Source organism: Falco rusticolus, chromosome 2 (genome assembly GCF_015220075.1).
Source record: "Falco rusticolus isolate bFalRus1 chromosome 2, bFalRus1.pri, whole genome shotgun sequence".
Classification (NCBI taxonomy): domain Eukaryota; kingdom Metazoa; phylum Chordata; class Aves; order Falconiformes; family Falconidae; genus Falco; species Falco rusticolus.
In genome coordinates this window covers 62,980,868-63,002,701 of record NC_051188.1, presented here as the reverse complement: position 1 = coordinate 63,002,701, position 21,834 = coordinate 62,980,868, and the positions used below count along the sequence as shown (strand labels likewise).

The following is a 21,834-nucleotide window of genomic DNA, read 5'->3' as shown; positions in this document are numbered from 1 at the left end:
AAGTATTTATGCATAATGCAAGCCATTTATTAACAAACTAATATTAAAGAGGTGCTTCTATGACTAGATTGATTTTGTTTTAAATATTCTGCTGGGCTTTGAATGTGTGACTATAGAATCCTTGAAGGGGAATCCACTTGTTTTAAAGTGAGATGTTCCTATTGCTACAGCAGAGTATGTGTATATTCTGTAAGAATGAGTTATTTTTTAAATGATGGCCCAAAATACAATGATTTAGAAGGACTATAACAGTTTTCAGTGGTTAAAAGCAATAGCAGTTTCTTTTCTTCTTTTAGAAAGACATCTTTTATTGGACTGTGACTAAGACCAGAAGTGTGCATCTATATAAAGATAACAAAGTATTGCATTGTGCTTAAGCAAACATTCCCCAGGCTGACCAGCCTTGCAGTCAGGATGGTATTGCTGTCATCTCTGTGTCGTTGCAGTATGTTCTGCCTGTCATCTGGTTCAGACAATTAATTCTCAATTTCTCTTTTATTTTCAGGGTTGTTCCGGTTGTGGAAAATGTGACTGCAGTGGAGTAAAAGGGCAAAAGGTGAGTAAGTCAGCTCTCTGCTTCATTATCTCGTTTATTTAAACCACACAGTGTATTATCTAGTGGAAGGCAGGTGAGCCATGGGTTTCAGTGAACACTTGCACCACCACAGAGCATTGCCAAGGCCAGGCCATGTGCCCTTCGGAAGGGTGTCCGAAAAGCAGCCAGCTCAGTGGCTGCAGCAGCTGAGGGCAGGAGGGCCAGGGGTGGGAAACAGCTGAATGCCCTCACTGCAGGGTGAAGCCCCTAGCTCCGTGCTTGGCTGTGCACTTCGTCCTTCCCCATCGAGCGGGATGCTAACCTGGCATTCTTACCTTTCCTACTCCTCACATCCAGTCTTTTCAGTGAGTAGCAGGCTTGACATCCTGACCACCTCTGGAAATGATGTGAGCAGTTCAGCTCAGAGATGCTGCCTTCAGCATGCTGTGCAGATTATTCTCCAGGAGGGCTGGGATGCATCATAAGCAACATAGCCTGACCAGGGCTGGCCCTGAGATGCAGTGACCTGTAATAGGAAGAAGGAGGTTAATAATCAATTTAAGTACAGAAAAGTGTTGCAGGTCAAGAAAAACAAATAATATTTAAAACTTTTTGACAGAACCTTGCAAATGGGTTGTACTTGTTCAGCTATCCAAACTTCCTGTGTATGAAACAGAAAAGGCCCTTCAAATGCTTCTTTTAAAGCAGTAACAGAGAAGAAAAAATACAGTGTACTTAAGCATTCCATGAATTCCCCCGGTGAATTACTTGCTTTTGTAAATATTTCAGACATTCAGTCACTCTCCTTATCTCTTCCAATTTTCTGTAGAGATTTTAATCTATAGTGTGTTCTGTTGTGCATGCACGTGTACTGTACATCTACCATTATAAATGAGTGCAAACCAAAGGTTTTACCATCCTATGATTGCAATGGGAACATTTTTCAAGGTAAGTTGTTTAGGTCACCCAAAGGAGTGCTTAGAAGAAGTGGGGGTTTTGTTTGTTTTTTGTTTGGGGGGATTGTTTTGGGTTTTTTTGAATAAATATAGAACTGTTGTTCTACATTGTCTCACATGTGATAACTACATAGTTAGGAATGAGGGTTTTAAGAGTATTTTTTGGTGGCTTTTCTTTGGTGTTTTTTGGAACAAGGAATGTTAATTATTTAATTGGAGACCCAAGCAAAGACAATTTTCTTTGTAACAGAACATAGATTAATTTGTGAGACAGATGAACAGTGTTGAGGTTCAAAATATCTTTTAGATGGAGTCTTCTTTTCTTAATGACCCATTAATATCTGTTTAATAAAAGTCAGCTATATATTAAAAACAAATAAAACAAAGGTTTGGGAAAGGTTGGGAACTCTGATTTTATTCCTTGATACCTGATCTTATTTTTCAGTAACAAGAATGAGAGAGATAATACATTGTAACTCTCTTGCTGAAAGCCATTAGTTTTCAGTTCACAGGGTATGCCAGCATCTTGTAACTAGAACACTTTAAAAAATGATAGGTTGGGGAAATAAATTGTATTAAACCTTAGCACTTCATATATTTCTGTCTGCAGTTCTGACTCTTTGCTAAAGCCTTGCTGGCAGTTTTCGTTTGCATAGTCCAGAGTCTCAAAAAGTTCTTTTTGAAAGACATAGATGCTTGTCTGATATGATAGAAGCCAAAACTATCTCAAATGAACATAGGTTATTTAAAAACATGGAAGAGAGAAAAATATCAGTCCATAGCAACAGAAGTCATAGTAAATTCCATATCTTGTGCAGGCTTGTCCAGCATCAGTGTACTCTGTGCTCTTCCTAATAGGTTCCATCACAAACTTCTCTGACTTTAAACATGTGTGCAGTAAAATAATTACATACTTTCAGACTGTGTAGTAAATTTAATTATTGATATTAGAGACATCTAGACAGGTGAATGAATAGTTATACCTAAGAAACAATATTCAAGAAAGGCATTTGAAGGTATTTTGGAATGCATGAAGAGGTAACTTGATTCAGATCAATATATATCAATGCTTGCTGATCATGTACCACTATGAGGCTTTCAAATGTGTATTTAGCATGTTGAACACAAAACTGAGTTTTATTTTAAAACATCTGTCCCCCACCTTTGTTTCGGCCTAGTGCAGCTTTTCGTTCCGATTCTTCACATTTAATGCCTGTCTAGAATAAAGACAGCCTGCTACCCAGTTCCAGGTGTGAAGGCAGAAGTTGGTGAGGGGAAGCAAGGGAAGTGTCCTTTGAGCTTGCCTCTGAGATATTTCTTTCCAGGCAGTGCCTTTGGATTTGAAACATGTCTCTGCTAGACATGGTTCCCATTAATGCACACATCAGTAGTGGTACCTGTTATCTCAAAGACCTACATGAATGCTGCTTATCAGAGAAAGGACCGATTAGAAACATTGATCCTAGCCAAGATCCAGGCCCGAAGAGGGCAGCCATGTCCAGCTCCTGTGGTACCTCAGGAGACCACGTTAGAGAACATCTGCCTCCACTTCTCACATAGCCACTTGCATGGGAAGCACGTATCCATTCTGTCCCGCCCCATCCACAGTCAACATGTGGCCTACACTGGAAACCCTTTTGATCTGGCTTCCGTGTTGTGCAGAAGTGCACAAATTCTGAAGGGCCTTTTCCAATCCACCCACACTCTTCAGCGATGTAACCACACCAGTTTACTGCCGTGGGAGCTTGGGGAGCTGCGGAAGTGGGTGCTGGGTTTACCCTTTAATGCCTTAATTATTAACATCTGGAGGTATATTTCCTACCATAGTGTGGGAAGAAGTTCCAGACTCTACAATTTCGGGGTGGGGTTTAATTAAAATACATTTGGCCAAATAATTATATTAATGATCTCACCAGTAAAAGTGCTGAAAATAGTATTTGACTAAAAAGCTGTGAAATGCCCAAGCAATATTACCCGGCAGCATTTCAAACATGGAATAGTGAATTATACTGCCATATTTTTCTCTCTCATTTGAGAATCTTTTCATCAATATGACCATTTGGATGGCCATATTTAGAATACATTCAATATGTTCACTCATTAGACTGTTTCCATGAAAATTTCATGTCTATGCCAAACTCCTTTAAGATGACTCATACTATATCAAGGGCATATAATTGACAAAGTCTAAGGGTTTTCAACCGTTTCAGAAAATCACGGAATGTGAGTGTAATTGCAACAGATGGCTCTTATCCTAGAAAGCCTTTATTATTACACTGAACATCACGCTGTTATTTTAAGCTATATAATGTCAAGTATCATGTATGTGCTGAACAAAAGGTGCAGCTATTTTAGAAAAGCATAATATTGCTAAAATAATAAATAATACCTTACTGTTTTCTGTCAGATTAGCCTAAAACATCTTCATTTATTTCCTCTAACACTTTTTATTTGGTTTTCTGCATAATAACTTGACTGTTCTTTCTAACCACTAAAGTGTGAGATCTGTTTAAACCGATTAGAGTTTTGAATGATTGCAAACATTTTGTTGGGTTACTCAGAAGTACACAAAAGCTATGTTTTCTCTTTTATGCCCACCTAGATTCTGAGAACAATTTCAAGCAGCTGTGGAGATAAGAAGTGCTAGCCATTAATGTGTGTAGAAAAAGCATGTTAAGCATTTAATTACCATTTAGAACAAAGGCTGTATAGAGCTGAGTAAAATTCTCCATGCACTGACTTTTTCCAGGAATCTTCATTCTCTCATTCGTGACCATTTGCACTCATTTTACTCCATAGCAGAAACATGTATAAATGGAGGCAACACTGGAACTTTGCTGTAACTAATATAGAATGATCAGTCTTCTAGCGTTTATTAGTTAGAATGCATTGAAGTATAAACCCTCATTCTTTAGTATAAGTCTCTTAGGATGATTTCCCTGTCTCATTATTACCCATGGAAAGTTGAATTCACTAGCAACATCAAATGTGATTTTGTCGTTGCACATTAGGTATTGCACTTTACAAAAAAAATCTGCTAAGATATTCTGAAAGAAAATAGAAAATGAGAATAGAATTAACTCTTACGTAATTGCTAGTTTTAACCTTTTAATGGTTTGAGATGCAAGAAAACTTGAGCAAATCATTTTATATTGGTGTATTTTGGTTTGCCTAATTCTGAGACTGTATCCGTGTTATTATACCTACATAAAATTCACTTCTGCATTTCCCTTGATGGGTGCATCATTCCTGTGTGGATTGACTGTGCTGCGAAAGTACACAAACTGGCTTTGCTTGTCAGGAAGCCAGGTAGCTCTGTTACTGGCTTAGGCTGAGAGTTACTGGGACATCTCTGTGGTCCCCTGTCAACATGAACCAGAACCTGCACGCTCCTACACACTGAAAAGTCACACATGGTTTGGTTGTCTGCAGGTGCTTGTGCTTCTCCATTTTCTCTGTGTAATGAAGAGTTGACTGTTCCAGTGGGCTGTGTCCCTGTATGGTTGTGTTGGGTTGGGTTTTTTAAGGTTTACCAGATTGGGAGGGCCTTCAAGGCTTTTCCTGTCATTTTAGGTATCAAAAGGTAGAGCAAAAATATTTGTGATATTGATGAGTTAAAACAATGTAAACCCCCTTGTTGGAGGGAAGCTCTGGCAGTCAGTGGGAAGATCACTATTAAGTACTTCTGAGTTTCTTTACAATATAGCAGAGGGCAACAAAACAGTTCCTTTAGTGGAGCAAATCAGTAATCACTAGATCTGTGCTTTTCATATTCAACCTGTATTAGCAGCATCAAGACATGTTCATATTTTACACTTTTCATGGGCGCTATTTGGCTTTTATAAGTTCTTCGGTATTTTTGCTTAGTGTTTCTATTTAAGTGGCTGCTGTAGGAACTTACCTTGTGTAAGCACCTGTTCATGCCTGAGCTGGAAAGGGTATGAACTGAGGACACTAAGGAAACCACAGGGAAATAATATACCCCAGAGAGAGCCATGACGTTGAAAAGAGGGGTGACAGGCAATATGGAAGGAAAGATTGTGTTTGCAGTCTGGAAAAGGCTAATAGATAACATGAAATCATCTAATCATTCCTGAAAGGGAGAAATCAGAAAACCATAATAAAGTAAGTGAAGATATTGTTCGGCTGCAGATCTGATATTCTACAAGGAGACTTGTGGTTCTTAAGTATTTTTTTAAATCAGGCCATTGTCACAATGTTTGTGTCAATTCTGCAGTGGCAGTCAAAGAAAAAATAATCCTTTTAATTCAGATCAGGAAAAAGGAACATCTGTTTCATAAAGACAGCACACAAACAAAGCTGCTATGCTGGAAAAGAATGAGATGTCAAAAGACTTTGAATAATATTGATGGAGATATGCTAAGTATTGAAAGTTTTCTACAGTTTCCTAACTGTCAGACCAAACTGCTAAGTGGTATCTGGAGCCATCAGATTTTCTTAGTTCAAAATAGTCATTGGAACCATTTGGCCCATTTGTCCAAATGGGACTGGATGTCTCTGGCATAATTTTCTGTATTAAGATGTATTTTTGCAGTCGGTGTGGTACGGATTACGAATCACACAATGGATTACACTGATGAATTTACCTCTGTGGAAAGAGTGCTATAAAAGCAGATATCCCAGTGATACTATGTGGTGGGGTATGCTCATATTTAGTTTTCAGGGCTGACTTCTGAAGGTTTTCACAAAGTACTATTTCAGTTGGCATATTATGACCTTTTAAGCAGCCGTTGCCAGATGCCTATCTTTGCTTGTAAGGGTGTTGGTATAGGCTCAGGCATTTCTTCATGGAGCAGAACATGCTCTCTAGCTTCCCAGAGTTTGACTTTACATTTGTACAACTGCTGTTAGTGTATGTCTTCACTATGGTTTCTTGAAGGACTGCAGGGCCTTATTTTGATCTGAAGTATGTGAGCCTCCAGTGAAGTCAGTAAAGTTTCCCGAATGTGAGATCAAAGTAAGATGAGAAAAGACCTGTAAGATTTCCGCTTCTCTGAAATCTGCGATCTGCTTGCTTGGGAAGTGGAGCCGCCCAGTGCCTGTGCAATACCCATGCATAGTTTGGAATCTCCCCAAATGTGACATTTTGTCCCTGCAAACAAAGTCATGCTTCCAGTATCTACTGACTACGCAGTGGTTATAAAATTGATATCCCAGTGTGCAGTTTTTTTATTATCCGGTCATATGCATGACAGCACCTGCAGTCTGCTTCTGCTTGCTGTATGTTCATCTTACTGCCCACTAATACTCTGTGATGCTGACAGGATTTTGTGGGTATGGACTACAGGTCTGGGACAGCAAATGTCCGGAGTACAGCAGGAATACGTTTTGTAGTTGACCCCTCAGGCTTCTTTAAATCATTCTGCCATTCAATTTATATTGTGTTTACAGGGGATCTCAAACTAAGACAGCCATTATAATTGACAGTTCTGTGGTATGTCAGTTCCCACACAAGCATTTAATACTTGATGCAGTTAAGTAATGAGTCTCTGCCTACATTTTCTCTGTAGCAGTATTCACAAGAAGCAACCTGGGCCCAAATAATTATTACTAGGAAACCACAGTAGTATGTAACCTCCTTAAATCACTTTCTGGCCTTTCTAGCCAAGAACAAAAAGCAGTTTGGGGGGTTGTTTTTGGTTTGTTTGTTTGTTTGTTTTGTATCTCATACTAGTAGTTGCTTCTCTTTGCTCAGCTACCTCCTATTTCAGATTCTAGACCTATGTTTTCAGTGAGAGGTGATAACTTCTATTAGCCAGTGAAAACATCAAGCCCTATGATGTTAGTTTTCACAAATGCAGATCTGAATTCTCTTAGAGTTTCATTAAGAAAGAGTAAAAAACCAAATTTCATACAAAATTCTCAAAATCACTTCCAGCAGAAGGAATAGCAAAACTTGTAGCCATATATGCCTGGAAGGAGACAGAAAAGTAAGAAGCAGCATGGAAGTGGGATTTTCAAAGAGGAAGCCTGAAGTAGCTGCTAAAAAAGTGATAGTGGAGTACTTTGTCACACAAGCAATTCCTCACCAGCTGGAGAGCCTCAAAGAAGCTTAATATCACAGGAGCAAGAAGGGTTGAGGAAGAATTTTTAAGAGATGTTAAAAAATATTTCCCTTTCAGGTAAGTATAACACCTGAGAAAGTGTTACAGGGCAGTAAGTAAATTGAATTACAGACAACGTAGCATAGGAAGTTAACCTAAATGATGAAAATAATTAGTAGGTTTCATTAACAGGTAGAATGTTCTCCTATGTCATCTTTAACAACAGAAGAAAAGCAAAATTAAGTTAAAGCAAGGGGAAAAACAACTTAGGCTCCCATCCCGAAAATTATGTTTCTATCTGTTAGAATATTTCAAAGTAACTAGCATAGCAAAACCTACCCATAAATTTTGTAGCTCTTAAAGAAAGCATGTGACAGCTTCCACTGAAGTTCAGCTGGAATATTTTTAAGTGTTTTGATATGCCAACAAAAATAATTCTCACCAAGGCTTGTGTCAAAGATCAGTGTGCACAGTTAAAGTAAATACTGAGTTGAGTGAGTGAACACTGGCATCACATTGGATGTCCTCTTAACTCTTCTCTCATTCAACACTGTTACTGACTGTAAACGGACGCAAGAAAAGTATTTCATGGCTAGTTAGCAGAATACTAAAAGCCTGGAGGGGATTTGGTAACCCTCCGTTTTGTTAGCACAGTTTGCTCGACTGCCAAGCAAAGACTGAAAGATGCTGCAGAACTGCAAACCAAATGGGTTTAAGCAGTAGTAGGGGAGGGGGTGGGGGGGGACTCTAGTACAGAGGGGCAGCCTGAAGTGCCCTCTGACTCCAGCGGGAAGAATACCAGAGGCTGGTACAGTGGAGCAGTGAACAGAGAAGCCAGTGCTGCTGCCAGCTGCATGCGGCACCTTTGACAAGATTTGCAACGTAAGGATGTGATTGTAAGTCTTTGGCTCAAACTTCATCTCTGTCCGAAAGCGTGGAGATGGAAGCTGGAAATCCAGCAAGGACACATGCAGCCTTGTGACAGTCATCCAAAGGGGTCTCTTTAGGAAGTTCTAGGTATTAAATGCAAATAATTTTATATTGATTGAAGGCGTGGCAACCGCGGGATGCCGTTTACCTCAGGAAAAAAGGAAAAAGTTAATGCTGGTAGAAGTGAAGCTCCGCGGTTGCAGGCCAAGTACGAGCTTTGGACCACAAAACTGCCTGCGCACCCCGCCCCTCGCTGCGCGCCGGGGGGGGCCCTCCCGGGCCCTGTCACTTCCCCGCCAGCTCCTCTGGGTGGCACCCGTGCGTCGCCGCGCTCCTTTGGTCTGACAGGCCCCGCACGCACCCTTGCCTGTCCGCGTCCGACACCCCCCCCCATTTTTTTTTCCTTTTTTCCCCCATTTCCTTTTTTCCTTTCCCCCTCATTTCCTTCTTTTTCCTTTTTTCCCCATTTCCTTTTTTCCTTTTTTTATTTCCTTTTTTCCTTTTTTGCTTTTTTGCTTTTTTGCTTTTTTGCTTTTTTGCTTTTTTGCTTTTTTCCTTTTTTCCTTTTTTCCTTTTTTCCTTTTTTCCATTTCCTTTTTTTCTTTTCCTTTTTTCTTCTTTTTTCCTTTTTTATTTTCCTTTTTTCTTCTTTTTTTTTTGTTTTTGTTTTGGTTTTTCATTTTTTTCTTTCTTTCTTTTTTTTTATAACATACCGCTCCCCCGAAAGAAAACCTTAGAGCCACCTACAAAGCAGCAGACCAGCTTTTGGGTGGCATTCACTGATGACGATGCTAGTATCCTCCACAATGCCAAAATAATAATTATTAATCATCATTGTATCTTTGTTAGCTTAATTCATTCAGGTTAAACAACCTTGGAGGTACTACAAAGAAACTACATTGTAGTGTCTGTTCTCTAGTGGATCTGGTTGAGTGGAGACTCTAGGGATTAAACTAAAGAAACACGGATTTACATTTTTGAGGTATAATGTTATCTGCTTTGTGGTGCTTTCATGATAAAGAGTCAGAAGCCAGAATATTTCCTCTAGTTTTTATAGAAAGACACTCTCCTCCTATACAACTTTCAAAGTGTTTAAAACTGTAGAAATGCTGTTTCCAGCCCAACCCAAAAAAAGCAGCTAGACTAGCACTGTCTCCAATATTACTGCCTGTCATGTACTCTCTAAGATATGAACTACTTCATTATGAGAACTTTATTGCAGTCTGTACTGTCTAGGACCAGCTGCCCATGTTTTTACTATTTATGGAAGAGATTATTTTCTGTAAATATGTCCATGACAAACCTTTGGCAAGAGAATAAAACTTGCATGTAACGTCACATTTCATTCCAGGTCTAGGATCTGAACAAAAATAAATTAAAAAAATCTGAAAAGTTCAAGACCTTTTTTTTTCTGCTGTTTCATCTTTAAATGTGAGCCTTTAAACAATGCCAAATGCAAACAAATGCTAAATAATTTTCACTAATGAAGAAGGAAGGGTGTGGAGCATTTTTACCCCTTATATTCTTGGACCTTCAGCACTGGAAGTGATTTAACACAATGTGCAATAAAACAAAGGAAGAGTTACTCAGACCTAATGAGTTCAACAGATGATTGGAAGGGGTGGGAAATACAGCACTCTTTTGATTCAACCTGTCTCCAGGTGATAGAATTTCCTTTTTTTTACAGTGCAAACGCATTTGTCCTTCAAATGTCCTCTTCCCTTGTGGCTCTTTGAGGTTCTTCTGTTCCCCAGGGTGACTCTAACTGATGGGAAGAGGCTCCTTAACCCTCGTCTGATTTAAAAAACTAAAATGCTTGGAAAAACCTATGTGTACCTTTGGTAGAAGGTTTGTGTGAATTTCTCCTGAAACATCATGAGCTCTTTGGTTGTGGGGTTTGGTTTTTTGTTAGTTTTTTTGGGTTTGTTTTTGGGTTTTTTTGTTGTTTTTTTTTTAAATCGAGAGAAGTTTAAACATAAAGGTAATGAACCACATACCTTGGTACCTTGGTGTTAAACTGCCAGGCTTTGTGCAGGCAGACTTACACAACTGAAAATAAAGTTCACTTGCAGTCTATTGACTTCAGCTGTCTGTTAGTCTTGCTTTCATATTCCTGTCTTTCATATTCCTATCTTTCATATTCCATGCCCTCAGTCGTGCTTTGAGATAGACTACTGGCTTATAAAATGTTCAAGTTAGGGGTCATGCATGCCATCTTTTGTGAATGAATGAAAGGTGCGTGTACTTCACTAAACATCAGTGAGTTTTTCTTTTTTCTTTTTCTTTATTTTTTAATGCAGGGAAAAGAAGCAAAATAATATTTTGCTGTAAGCACAAATATGTTCCTTCTGAGCATCCTAGCTACTTCTGGGTCTGTAATATTTATCTACACTGGATTCAAATACCACACAAAAAGTACATCAGCCAAAGGCACACAAATGTAAGGAAACATTGAGAGCTTAAGTACATGCATCAGGAAGTCCTAAAAAGTGAAATTTGGGCACCTCCACTGGAAAAACTGAATACTGCAGTTGGAAAATGAGGAATAACTATGGGTGGGCAAGAAAAGGAATTACATGAAGAAGGCTTGTTAAATCATGTGGGGAGGGGCCTTTAGTTATAGCTAGTTTAATTGAAATTGTATGATGCTGATAGCCAATCGGTTGCTTGACACTAATTAAATGGAAGCTGAATCTGTAGCCATGACTGACTTTTGAATGTTAATTTTACTTCACTGAGCTTCTTATTTTACTTCTTATTCAGCTTGTAAATCAAGTTCAGACACACTGTATATCCACCCACTTACTTGCACACCAACTAAGCACATACACACTGATACGTAGAGAAAAGGATAATCTAAGATCGTCATTTCTATTTTAATACTCCTGGGAAGCACTTAGCGGCTTCCTGAGGAATGCTCTGCACAGCCATGAGGTGACACTGAAATATGCTTTCAGTCTAAGCATTCTTTCGTATTTAGGAGGCAGAGTCCCAGGCTGAGTCCCTGAGCAGTAGACTTGAGCAGCTCTTTAATTAAATGTTTATACTGATAGATTCACTGTCAGCGGTTTGGGTTCATTTTGTATCAAGCTGCACAGGTTCCTTGGTGTTGTAAATTCATGAGTCTTGGAAACGGATACTTTCCTAGTAGGAAGGGTAATCCTTTCAGGGAGTGAAAAACCAGAGCCAAGTGAGGTGCCATCATTTGGTGATCAGAGTGGAGGTTCTGCCCCTATGCATGTGAACCTGTATGGCACTGGCTTTTGCGCTGTAAGTGGGCATTTCTCAGTGTTCCCCCCTCGGAGTGCAGCCTGAGAACGGGCTTAATGGCAGGGCTGAAGGAGTCTCACAGGTGCAAGTCAGCAAAGGGAGAAGGAGATGGCAGAACCATGGCAGAGGGCGTGACCAGAGTGCGCTATTCTCCAGCCGCTGTTGGGGTAGCTCTTTGTCGACATACATGTCTGCATATGATGTAGAACAGCCCTGGTAATGCTGGAAGTTGTGCAGAGGACTCATCCAGCCCACAGCCAGCCTCACTGTGGAGCTGTGTAGGTGATGTAAAACTGTCATGGCTGTTCCTTCTGCTAGTCATGCCAAAAATGCTGAACTCATGTTTCCATGTGAGTGAGCTTTCTCAGATGCTTCCTGGCAGTGCAAGAATCCAGATTTTGCTGACTCTCCCTGCTCTGTCCTCCCTGACCTGCTCTTCCATTCTGCATGCTGTCAGGAACTCAGCCTCAAAACTTCTGGTGAGCCAAAGTCTTTGCAGAGCTCCTACACAGATTCTTTGCATGTCTTCACAGTTATGTTTGTGTAATTAATTACTGATTACTCATGTGACTCCAGAATTGTATAGCTATAGCACAGATTCTAGTGCTGAAGGATGTGCAGTGGGAATTCTGTAATGTTAAGCATTCTTAGAGCATTTGAGGACGCTTGCCCTGTGAGCATATAGCAATAATTCTGTTTGACGGATATGTACTTCACACTTTCAATAAAATACTGAAAATGGTAAGTGCAGCTGAGGACAAACAGATGATATTTATTGTAAATTTATTTTTAATCCTGAAAGATATTCGGGGCTGGTGCTCCCTCTGGTGGTTAAAAATACTCCTTCAGTAAAGAATTGGATTTTCCCCTCTGTCTTCACGAATGTAACACTGATCCAATTACAATTCTGTAACTTGTTCAGAAGAGTGTGGAGGGAAACATAGTGACTTGAGAGTGCTACTCAGGTCGCACAATGGTGTTCCCCCCTTAATTACTGGTCTAACACCTTGAAGTCAATTCGCTTGAGCACTCGCAGCTGTATCAGCTGAAGGAACAAATACAGAGCCTGCATTCACCTCTCATGTGGCTTGGGCTAGGTCACGCTGGAGCATCAATGTGTGAGGAATGTTTTGGATGGTGGGTTTTGTTAACAATTGTACCTAGGTCTCAAGCTAATTTCTTTCAAAAGTAATGTTTCAGACTTTCTAAAATCAGTCTGAGGATAAGAGAAAAACAGAAAAGAGTGCTGAATTGTCAGGCCCTATTTCTGTCTTTTTGGAAACTGCATCCTCAGTTTGCATCTTGAAGCTTTGCCACATGTGCCCTTGGTGGTGTTTTGGTTCAATGAACGTTAAATTTTGGGAAGAGGAAAGCATGAGTGAGAAGGTCTGAACTTACAACAATGTTGGAGTCAGCAGCAACACCATTCTGAAGATGGCTCTCTGGCAAGGTCAAGCATTTGTTGGCTCCCAGCTCAGTCCCTCTTGCAGCAAAGGCACAGCTGAGAAGCTCTGGTGGATGAACTCCAGCAACCCCCATTGTGCTGGTGTGAGAAGCTGCTCTTGCTGCTGTTCCACCCAGTGTCCTGTGCTGCTATGTCCCCCTCACATCAGTTTTTGCAGCTGTCTGGCCACCTGATGAGCTCCTCAGCTCACTGAGGCCAGAGCAAGCACACTCCCTAAAGAAAAGTGAGCAAATTTAGTGAGCTGAACTCGTGTGGTGAAGGCTGAGGGAATCGTACCAGCTGGCATAGAGAAGTAGGCACCATCCCTTTAAAAAGCATAGGATGAGGAGAAGGGCCCCCTTTGCTGGGTAGATCAGCTCAACTGCCCTTTGACATCTCTTCCTAAGACTGGTTTTTATGCCTTTTCAGCTGAAGGGCAGGCATGTATCTGTCCTGCCGTCTCAGCTGCAGAGCGATTGCTGGTAGAGGCAAATGAAGTGTCTTTCAAACGGCTTTGAGAAGTTCTGCACATTTTTATTCACCACGTGCCTGAGTCTCTGGAGAGCCTGAGAACATTATATTAGTACAGGCCCAGACACCCTGTGAGCCCACACTTCTGGAAACAGTTGATTTATATCCATGTTACCAGTCTCTTAAGTCTAAAATCTCCCAGTCCAGCAGTCCCTAGGCAAAATAACAGGGGAAATAATTTATAATGGGGTGGTGTTTATTTCCTCCCCCTTAGCACTTAATTTATTACAGCTGAATCTTCTGAAACTACTTACTTCATGTGACTTTCTTGCTTAGCAATCTGCACTTGTTCCATATGTCAAACAGCATTGCACAGCTAATTTGGATGGGTATGTGCCAGAAAAAATACCAGCCTATGCAGTTACACTCTTAACAGGTTTGCCTCTGTTTAGAAGTCCATTCAAATGCTTTTAACTTGAACTATCTAATGCAAAGGCATTTGGATGCATTTCGCAAAAGCTGGCCTAACACAGGCATCTTGGTCATTAAATGAGTGCAGCAACAACTGAGCACTTGCTGTCTTTTTATATAACACCTCTGCATTTTCAGCAGGTGAATCACAGAATATTCATTTTTGTGAACTGAGAAATGAATTCTCCTTTGTGCTCTCTGTCAGTTTGCATTGAATCAGCAGAGGTACATAGGACTTGGTTACATCTGTTTTAATTTTTGAGTCTCATGAATTGATTTGTAAGAAGCAGAAGCTCTTTCAATATTGCTTGCCAAGATTTTGCAGCTGTGAATATTGGAACTTGAATAATACATATTCCTTGCGGTCAGAGTCTAAAGCTCTTCACGCATCACAGCTAGAAATGTCAGTGCTGAGCGAAAAGTAAGTGGGGTAGCAGTGGTGATCTGGTGCTTGCCAATTTATGTAGTGTGGATGCTTAATGAGTTGCAGCATAAATGCAGTGCAAACACTAGCTGTTGGGTTGGAACACTGAGTGAAGAAAGGAACTGAGCAGGCAAGCAGGGAAAGGATGCTGCTCAAGTATTTCCTGCAATGCAAGGCATCTTCAGGACATTCTTATATTTGTACTGCACAGCATAATAATTGATAGCTTCATCTAAGCTTAAAGTTCCAAATAAGCCACTTTGTATAGGGAAGCGGCAGTACAAATGTTGCTACCTGGGTGACCTCTGTGGGCTAATCTATGCAGTGACATTAGGACACATGGAGCTCTGTATTCACATGACTTTATAGCTTCTAGATGGTAGGGTTTCTGTACTCTCTTGTTCAGTTGTAGACACTTTGAGACTGATAGAATTTTGCTGTAATATAGCGTAGTTTCACTCGTGCCAAAAAGATGTCTCTTGGTGGAAGCTGGCACTAAGTGGAGCAGGAATATTGAATTAAAACCTCGGTTCATTAGCACTGCTTCTTTCCTTACACTTTTTGTCACACACATTTTCTAAGACTGTTACACAAAAAGGCAGTGTGATACCTGGACTAAAGAAAGGGGCTGGAACTCAGGAGACACCCCTAAGGTCTGTTACTGGGTCTTGGTGGAATAGGTTGTTCTAACTTCTCTGAGTTTTTGTGGATGGCGTGGAGGAGGAAGGTCCTATTAACGGTGTAGCCTGAGACTGCGCAAGTTCGGGCTACATACCCAATACTTACTTTGGACTACGTACTCCCAACTTGCTTTGCAGTGAAATGAAATGAGAAGGCAGACTAGAGGGAGAAGTGTAAACAGTGTCCATGCTCCCCTGTTAGAACAAGTGGCCAAGGTGGCAGGTTGCATGCAGAGAGGGATCTGGCAGCTCTCATACGTGCAGTCACCTTCATGTTTCGTTACTTCCCTCTGGCAAATCACAGGCAAAAACATGAGCTGAGTTCCAGTATGAGAAACCATGAGTCTGCAGTATTTGGGACGGTACAAGCCCCCACATACTCAGGAGTTATGTTCTCCAGGCCTTTGAATATCCAGTAGCTTGACTAGATGTCCAGAAGTCCTGGAAAAATTGCCAGTTAGTTTGCTCATTGGCTTAACAGTTCAAGTCAGTAAAATAAAATGTTTCTAGGGAAACCTGGATGTATCTTAGCTTGAAGTGACTCGATATGGTCTCAGCTCTGCTCCTGCAGCTAGGTTTTGCCCCTTGGACAGGGCAGCCTGGGAGGTTGAAGACAGCCTTGAGAGAGTTTACTGAAGTTGCCTTGGAAGCCCAAGTTTTTATTTATTTCAAACCTTGAGTTAACCTCCTTGGCAAGCTGGAGTGGTCATTACCTTAGTGAGCGATTTACAGGCACGTTAAGGCTCTTTTACAGTGCCAGAACAGTCTTAAGGGAGCCTTAGACTAAGCGAAAATCTGATCTGTAAACTTCAGTTTTATCTTCCCTTAAGAGCGGAGGAAAGACTATTTCTCTGTGTTGCAGGGTGCAGTGGTTCAGTGTGTTGAAATCCTCAGATGGACAGAACTCCTGAGTGCAGAAAGCATTAGTCATGTTACACATGACTCATTTCTCAGTGGGTGTCAAAGTAATTTTCTTCTCATTTGGACATGTTGTGCTTTCTTTCAGCAATGGAAAACCCTGTTCTATGTACTTGAGTGTCTTCTCCCTCCTTAGTCCAACTCCCAGCAGGTCATGAGAGAAAGTGCCCAGGGTTTGGTGTGAAATCCTGCTCTGAAGTGACACAACATCTGATTTTGTAGAAATACACTTGTTCCTGCAGTGCTAATTAGCCATCTGAAGTACGGGTTTAAGAACCTCAGTAATGTATTTAACATTTCAGATAGCCTTCAGGTTTTTAATTACTTTAACACTTATTCAGAGGCCTGGATCCTGATACATTCTTCCTTAAAATATTCTTCAAAACAGTTTTAGTTATTTTAGAACTTGGACATTTTACCTCACAGCTGACCTAGAAATATATTTCTTCAGCTGTTCTGCTGCTTACTTGGTTTTGCTGTGTTTTGTGGTCTAACACACTAACTCAGATTTGGGTTACTAGCAAACTTTATTCTCAAACCATGACAAAGAATACTGGGGAGTAAATAGAGGAGATCATGCCGTTTCAGCACTTCAAGGAAAAACTGATTGTTTGCCTCAGAAAGTACCTTTTTGTTGAAAAAAATATTTTTGTGGGAGGAAGGAGAGGAGAAACAGCAGGAGAATTTATCCTGGTAGGGAATTTTAATAAATAAAAGTTATTTTGGTTTCAGTTTCTCATGCTCTTATCATCTTAGTTATAGTTTTCTCCCCTCCTTCCTCCTTGGCCCTGCTCTTCTTACCCATCAACCACTTCTCCTGTCCCTTGTCTCTTCATCTTCTTAACAAAATCCCAGCCAAGGAGCTAAAAACCAACATCACCCCAGTAACAAATCTTCCAGTTCCTCTCGTCTTCCAAGACTGTAACTAGCACCACGTCCGTGATTCATAAGTTTCCTCTGCCTGCATATCATAACCTTTTCTTTGCAAGGTGCCTGTTGTACCTACCTCAGGAGCACGCTTTCCAAAACTGATGTTCTTCTTTTGTGTGCTCAGTCCTCAGCTGACTGCTGCAAGTTACCAGCGTATTGCTGGGAATCTTTGTCCTGAGCAAACAGAAGAGTTTTTTGCTATTCACCATCCTAAAATCCAATTACTAAATTGCTTGTTAGTTACAAATAGCAATCCTACCTCTCACGGTTTTGGTGAAAATACTTAAATCTTTGCATAGCTTCATTTTGTGTGTTTTGAATCTTGTTGGTTTTATTTTCTTATTGGTATCCTTTAAAAATTGGTCTGTGTTTTGAGCTTCTAAAAGAGGTGCCATGTTTTTTAGCTGCTGTCCAAACTTGCATACCTTTTCCTTTTTGCAGCTGTTCACTAATGTTTTATTCATTCAATATTCTCACATTTTTGGACAATATTAAATGTTTCTCCCCATTTTGTACCACACCTTGAAAGGACAATTTCCTACATGGAAGTTTTGGGGTTTGCTTGATTTGCTTGATTTGCTATTTTCTGGCTTTGACATGCATAATTCTTTTTCCCTCTCCCCTATGTGTAGATTTTGCAGCCTTTATGAAGTGTTCATCTTGGTTTCACTGGGAGTCCAAGTATAGTGAATGTATGATAACTGCAATATTGATCTAGAGTGTGGATGGATTTTCTGCCTCTAGATTTCTTTGATTTAAATACATTTGGGGTTGTAGGGAGAGGGACAGCACAGAAAACAGATGTCCCATACATTAAAGAAGAGCCTAAAGGATGACACATACAATCTCTGTGTTCAGCTTCTTGGGAAGATCCTGTATCTTCAAGCACTCTGTCTCTGAACCACCCTGAAATTCCAAGTCCAAGTGACAAGCCTGGTCTCCAAAATCTGCTGTTGTGAATGATATATAAGAAGAGGAATGGTATTAGCCATTCATACAGTAGTGACTGAATAGTGATATTTGTGGGTTTCAGGCATTTAATTGCTGATATGGGGTGTTAGGTTTTCTAGGATTTAGTGTTATCTCTGAAGGAATGCAGATAGGTCTTACTAGAGGGAAAATGGCCTTCCTGATCCCACGGGTATAAACATGCCGTGAAGAGTGCTGTCCAGGGAGACAGAAAAAAGGTTTTACTGCCATTCAAAGAGTGCTTTTCTGTTATGCCACACTCATCTTCTGCCAATCTATTATTGAACCAGAAATATTTCTTTGTTTATAATAATCCTTTCTTCAAATACTAATGTAAAATGTTTGCTGTCATGTGTAGTTTCTTACCACCTAACAGGTTTCTTGAGCAGAGAAACAGGGGATATGTGGGTTGCTTGAAGAAGCAGCTTCAGTTATTTAATTGCTAATGAGTTTTCTTCTTCCACAGGGAGAAAGAGGCTTGCCAGGACTACAGGGTGTGATTGGGTTTCCTGGAATGCAAGGACCTGAAGGTCCCCCTGGGCCACCAGGGCTTAAGGTAAGAACTTAAGCTTTAGTATTTAAAACACTCAGATTTCCCTAAATTGTCGTCCCTGGGAAAGACAAAGCTATCTCTTTTCCTTTGCAGGGTGATACTGGAGAACCAGGACTACCAGGAACAAAGGGAACAAGAGTGAGTTCTAACTTACTTTTTTTTTGCAATTCTGATGTCTATGGGTTTATATGTCTTTAACTCTCCTTGGCTGCCTTCAAGTGCAAGATGGGGTTAGTCTCTTTGAGTTAAATCAATGACATCCCCTTGTGCTGCACAATGATTTCAAAAGTCTTGCTTTTGCCTTTGAAGTTCTTTCTGCATTGGGCAGTCAGTGCCTTTGTCCATTTGCATTTTCACCTGGTACTTACCACTGCATCAACAGCACTGGTTTTAATATGCCTTTGATATTTTTCTGACATACCAAGAAGCTTTTTCCAGCTTGAATATGAACCAACCTTATTACTTCATGCAAAATTCTCCTTTATGTTTGCCATCTAACCTCCCTGAAGCGCTCTAGCAGAGACGCTGACACACCCATGAGCATATACATGTTAAAAATGTGCATAAGGTGCAGAGCTGAATTAAAGCCAGGGACAAAGATCTCTTGACTTTGATAGAAGAGGCTCTGAATATGTCTGTAACCTTCCTGTTGTCATTTCTCTTTAATGTGGCACCTATGTAACACTTATTTTAGCACATTATATTATCCAGGGCCATGTCTTTTCAGGTTTTGTGAGGTGCCAAGCCCATTCTAAGCATTTTCACATTTCGTAATATAATGATGAAAGAGGATTCAAATGACTTGACCAGTAATGATGCATACATTTTCAGCTATACTCTTCTGTCCACAGATTTTCAAAATACTGTCTCAGTATTGTTTGCCATTTGCCTACAGTTGGTGCAGCGCATAACTGCAGTTGTTGAGCTATTACAGAGAGGGTATTCTGCTGGATCAAGAGATCCTTATTTCAGTCCATGGTGTTCATGATACCCTGGGGTATCCAAAGTGTTAATGTGAATTCTCAGCTCCTGGCAAATGTGTTTTTGTGCTACAGTGCAAGTAGACTCTTCTAGCAATTATAAAGTTTTGGAAGATGCAAATATGCTATCTGAGCACAGGATTCCCATACATCTTTTCTGCTTCATAATACATGTATTAGGAAATACTGCATGAATATATAAGCTGGTAGAATGAAAATGATGCGCCAAGTCAAACTCCTGATTCATTATACTGAAATACTGTTCAAGGAGAAAGGGTTATCTCAACCCCATAGTTTTTTTGATGATGAGGATGTATTGATACACTGATCTGGAGTATGAAACAGAGAAGCATCTTTACAGTGCATTAACATCCTCGTCTGCTATGAAGAGGTGCCTGCAGTAAATTTCATTTTGGGAGTGATGGGTGTGAGAAGACAGAACCTCTGCATTCTTTTTTACCTGTACGTAAGGCTGTGGTCCAGTTCCTGTTGAAGGAAATCCATATTGCTGCTTAAAAAGATAAAGAAATATAGAAAGTTGCTTTCAGTTATTGATTACTAAGGTGCCATGTTTGAGAGGTTTTGAAGACTAGAGCTATTTTGTCAAGGAACTTTAAAATAAACTGTTACTTGGTTTTTGACTGTCACTGCTGGAGATGTGACTTGGACTACAGCTTGTCCTTGCTGTTTTGTGAGTTTGTCATTTCAGTTTATGTTTTTGTCAATTGCAGGGCCCCCCAGGAGCATCAGGCTTTCCAGGAAACCCAGGCCTTCCTGTATGTATGAAGTTTATGTATTTTTACAAAGTACATCAAAGTTTTAAGTGTGACATCTGACCTGGACTATTGCTAATACTGCTATTTTCTTTCTTTTCATGTAGGGCATTCCTGGACAAGATGGCCCTCCTGGTCCACCTGGCATTCCAGGGTGTAATGGCACAAAGGTGACATTTACATATATTTATAACAGCATCTCTTGTGTTGAAATAAAAACATCCCTCAAGCATATGTTCCCTAAATAAAACCAATTTCTCTCTTTCTCCTTAGGGTGAAAGAGGTCCAGTAGGTCCCCCAGGTTTACCAGGACTGACTGGGAGCATAGTAAGTAGATTCTTGCATGCTTGATCCACTTATTTCAACCCTGATTCTTGAAATGCAAATATAACTATATGAAATGATACAGAGTATAAGATGTAAAATATCAAACACTGAGGACCAATTACATCAAATATGTCTTTTTTCACAGGGACCCCCAGGACCTCCAGGAATGAAGGTACATTTTGCTCTAAGTATGTTCTAACAGTAAGAATTAGGGTGAACTCTACACCCTCTAAGACTAGCAGTTCTTACTTAAGGACTGAAAAAATGTACCACCATGTTTCACTTTGTACTCTGTTCTGCAGTCCCACTAAATAAAGACAGTGGGGCGACCTCCAATTAATAACGATTGAACACATGAGTTGTTCCATGCAGGCCTTGAAAGTGTAAGTATTACAGAGATTACAACAGAAATAAGTAGTACATATCATTAATTATGTATAAACAGTGTGGTGCCCACCTAATTGTGTATAAAGTTTTATACAGATTTTGTGATTCAAACATTTGTTTTGATATTGACATTTCATTTATCTAAATAGTTTCACACAGATAATGTTTGTGGAAGAAGGTCATATAGCCTAAAGTATGAGAACCATCCAACACATACTAAACAGTTTTTATAAAGAAAAAATTAAACTACATAGGTATCTGAGTGTGTTTTGTGAGCTGGAGAATGAAATATTGAATGTTAACGGAAAGCTTTTGCTTTTTAAAATGAACAGATATAATTTGGAATTGTAAGCTGAACATAAGTCCCAATGTAATCTCAGATTTGTAATGACCTGACTACCTGAAGCTGTAAAATTCCCTTTTCTCTTTCTCTCACATGGGAAGAACTGACTTAGTCTATTCACTGACGTGCTCAAATATTTGTCCCCTAGGCATGTATGCATGGGTACACAACTCCTGAAATAAAATTACTTACTATATTGCAATTTTGTACAAAAATGCAGGGAAAATGGGATCTTTTGCTATCAAAAAAGAGAAACATAAAGAAGTGGATAATGATCAGAACAGTTTTCTGAAGCAAGACAAAATGGATTCCTGTTTTGAAGAAAAAGGATGCCATAAATGGCTTTTATGTCAAAATTAGGTATAAGACTGAATATCTTAGCCTGGAAAAGAGACTGTTACACTTCTC

The 21,834-nt window shown here is 40.0% G+C and overlaps 1 protein-coding gene across 1 annotated transcript in view; it reads left to right on the top strand.

The window, feature by feature from the left end:
* The window catches only part of COL4A1 (collagen type IV alpha 1 chain), a 124,821-nt gene that overhangs the window by 52,815 nt on the left and 50,172 nt on the right, over positions 1-21,834 (top strand). The window contains exons 2-8 of the mRNA XM_037375717.1: positions 506-556; positions 18,530-18,619; positions 18,710-18,754; positions 20,328-20,372; positions 20,477-20,539; positions 20,643-20,696; positions 20,842-20,868. Of these exons, the coding sequence (XP_037231614.1) occupies positions 506-556; positions 18,530-18,619; positions 18,710-18,754; positions 20,328-20,372; positions 20,477-20,539; positions 20,643-20,696; positions 20,842-20,868 (375 nt within the window). The remainder of the gene's footprint in view (positions 1-505; positions 557-18,529; positions 18,620-18,709; positions 18,755-20,327; positions 20,373-20,476; positions 20,540-20,642; positions 20,697-20,841; positions 20,869-21,834) is intronic.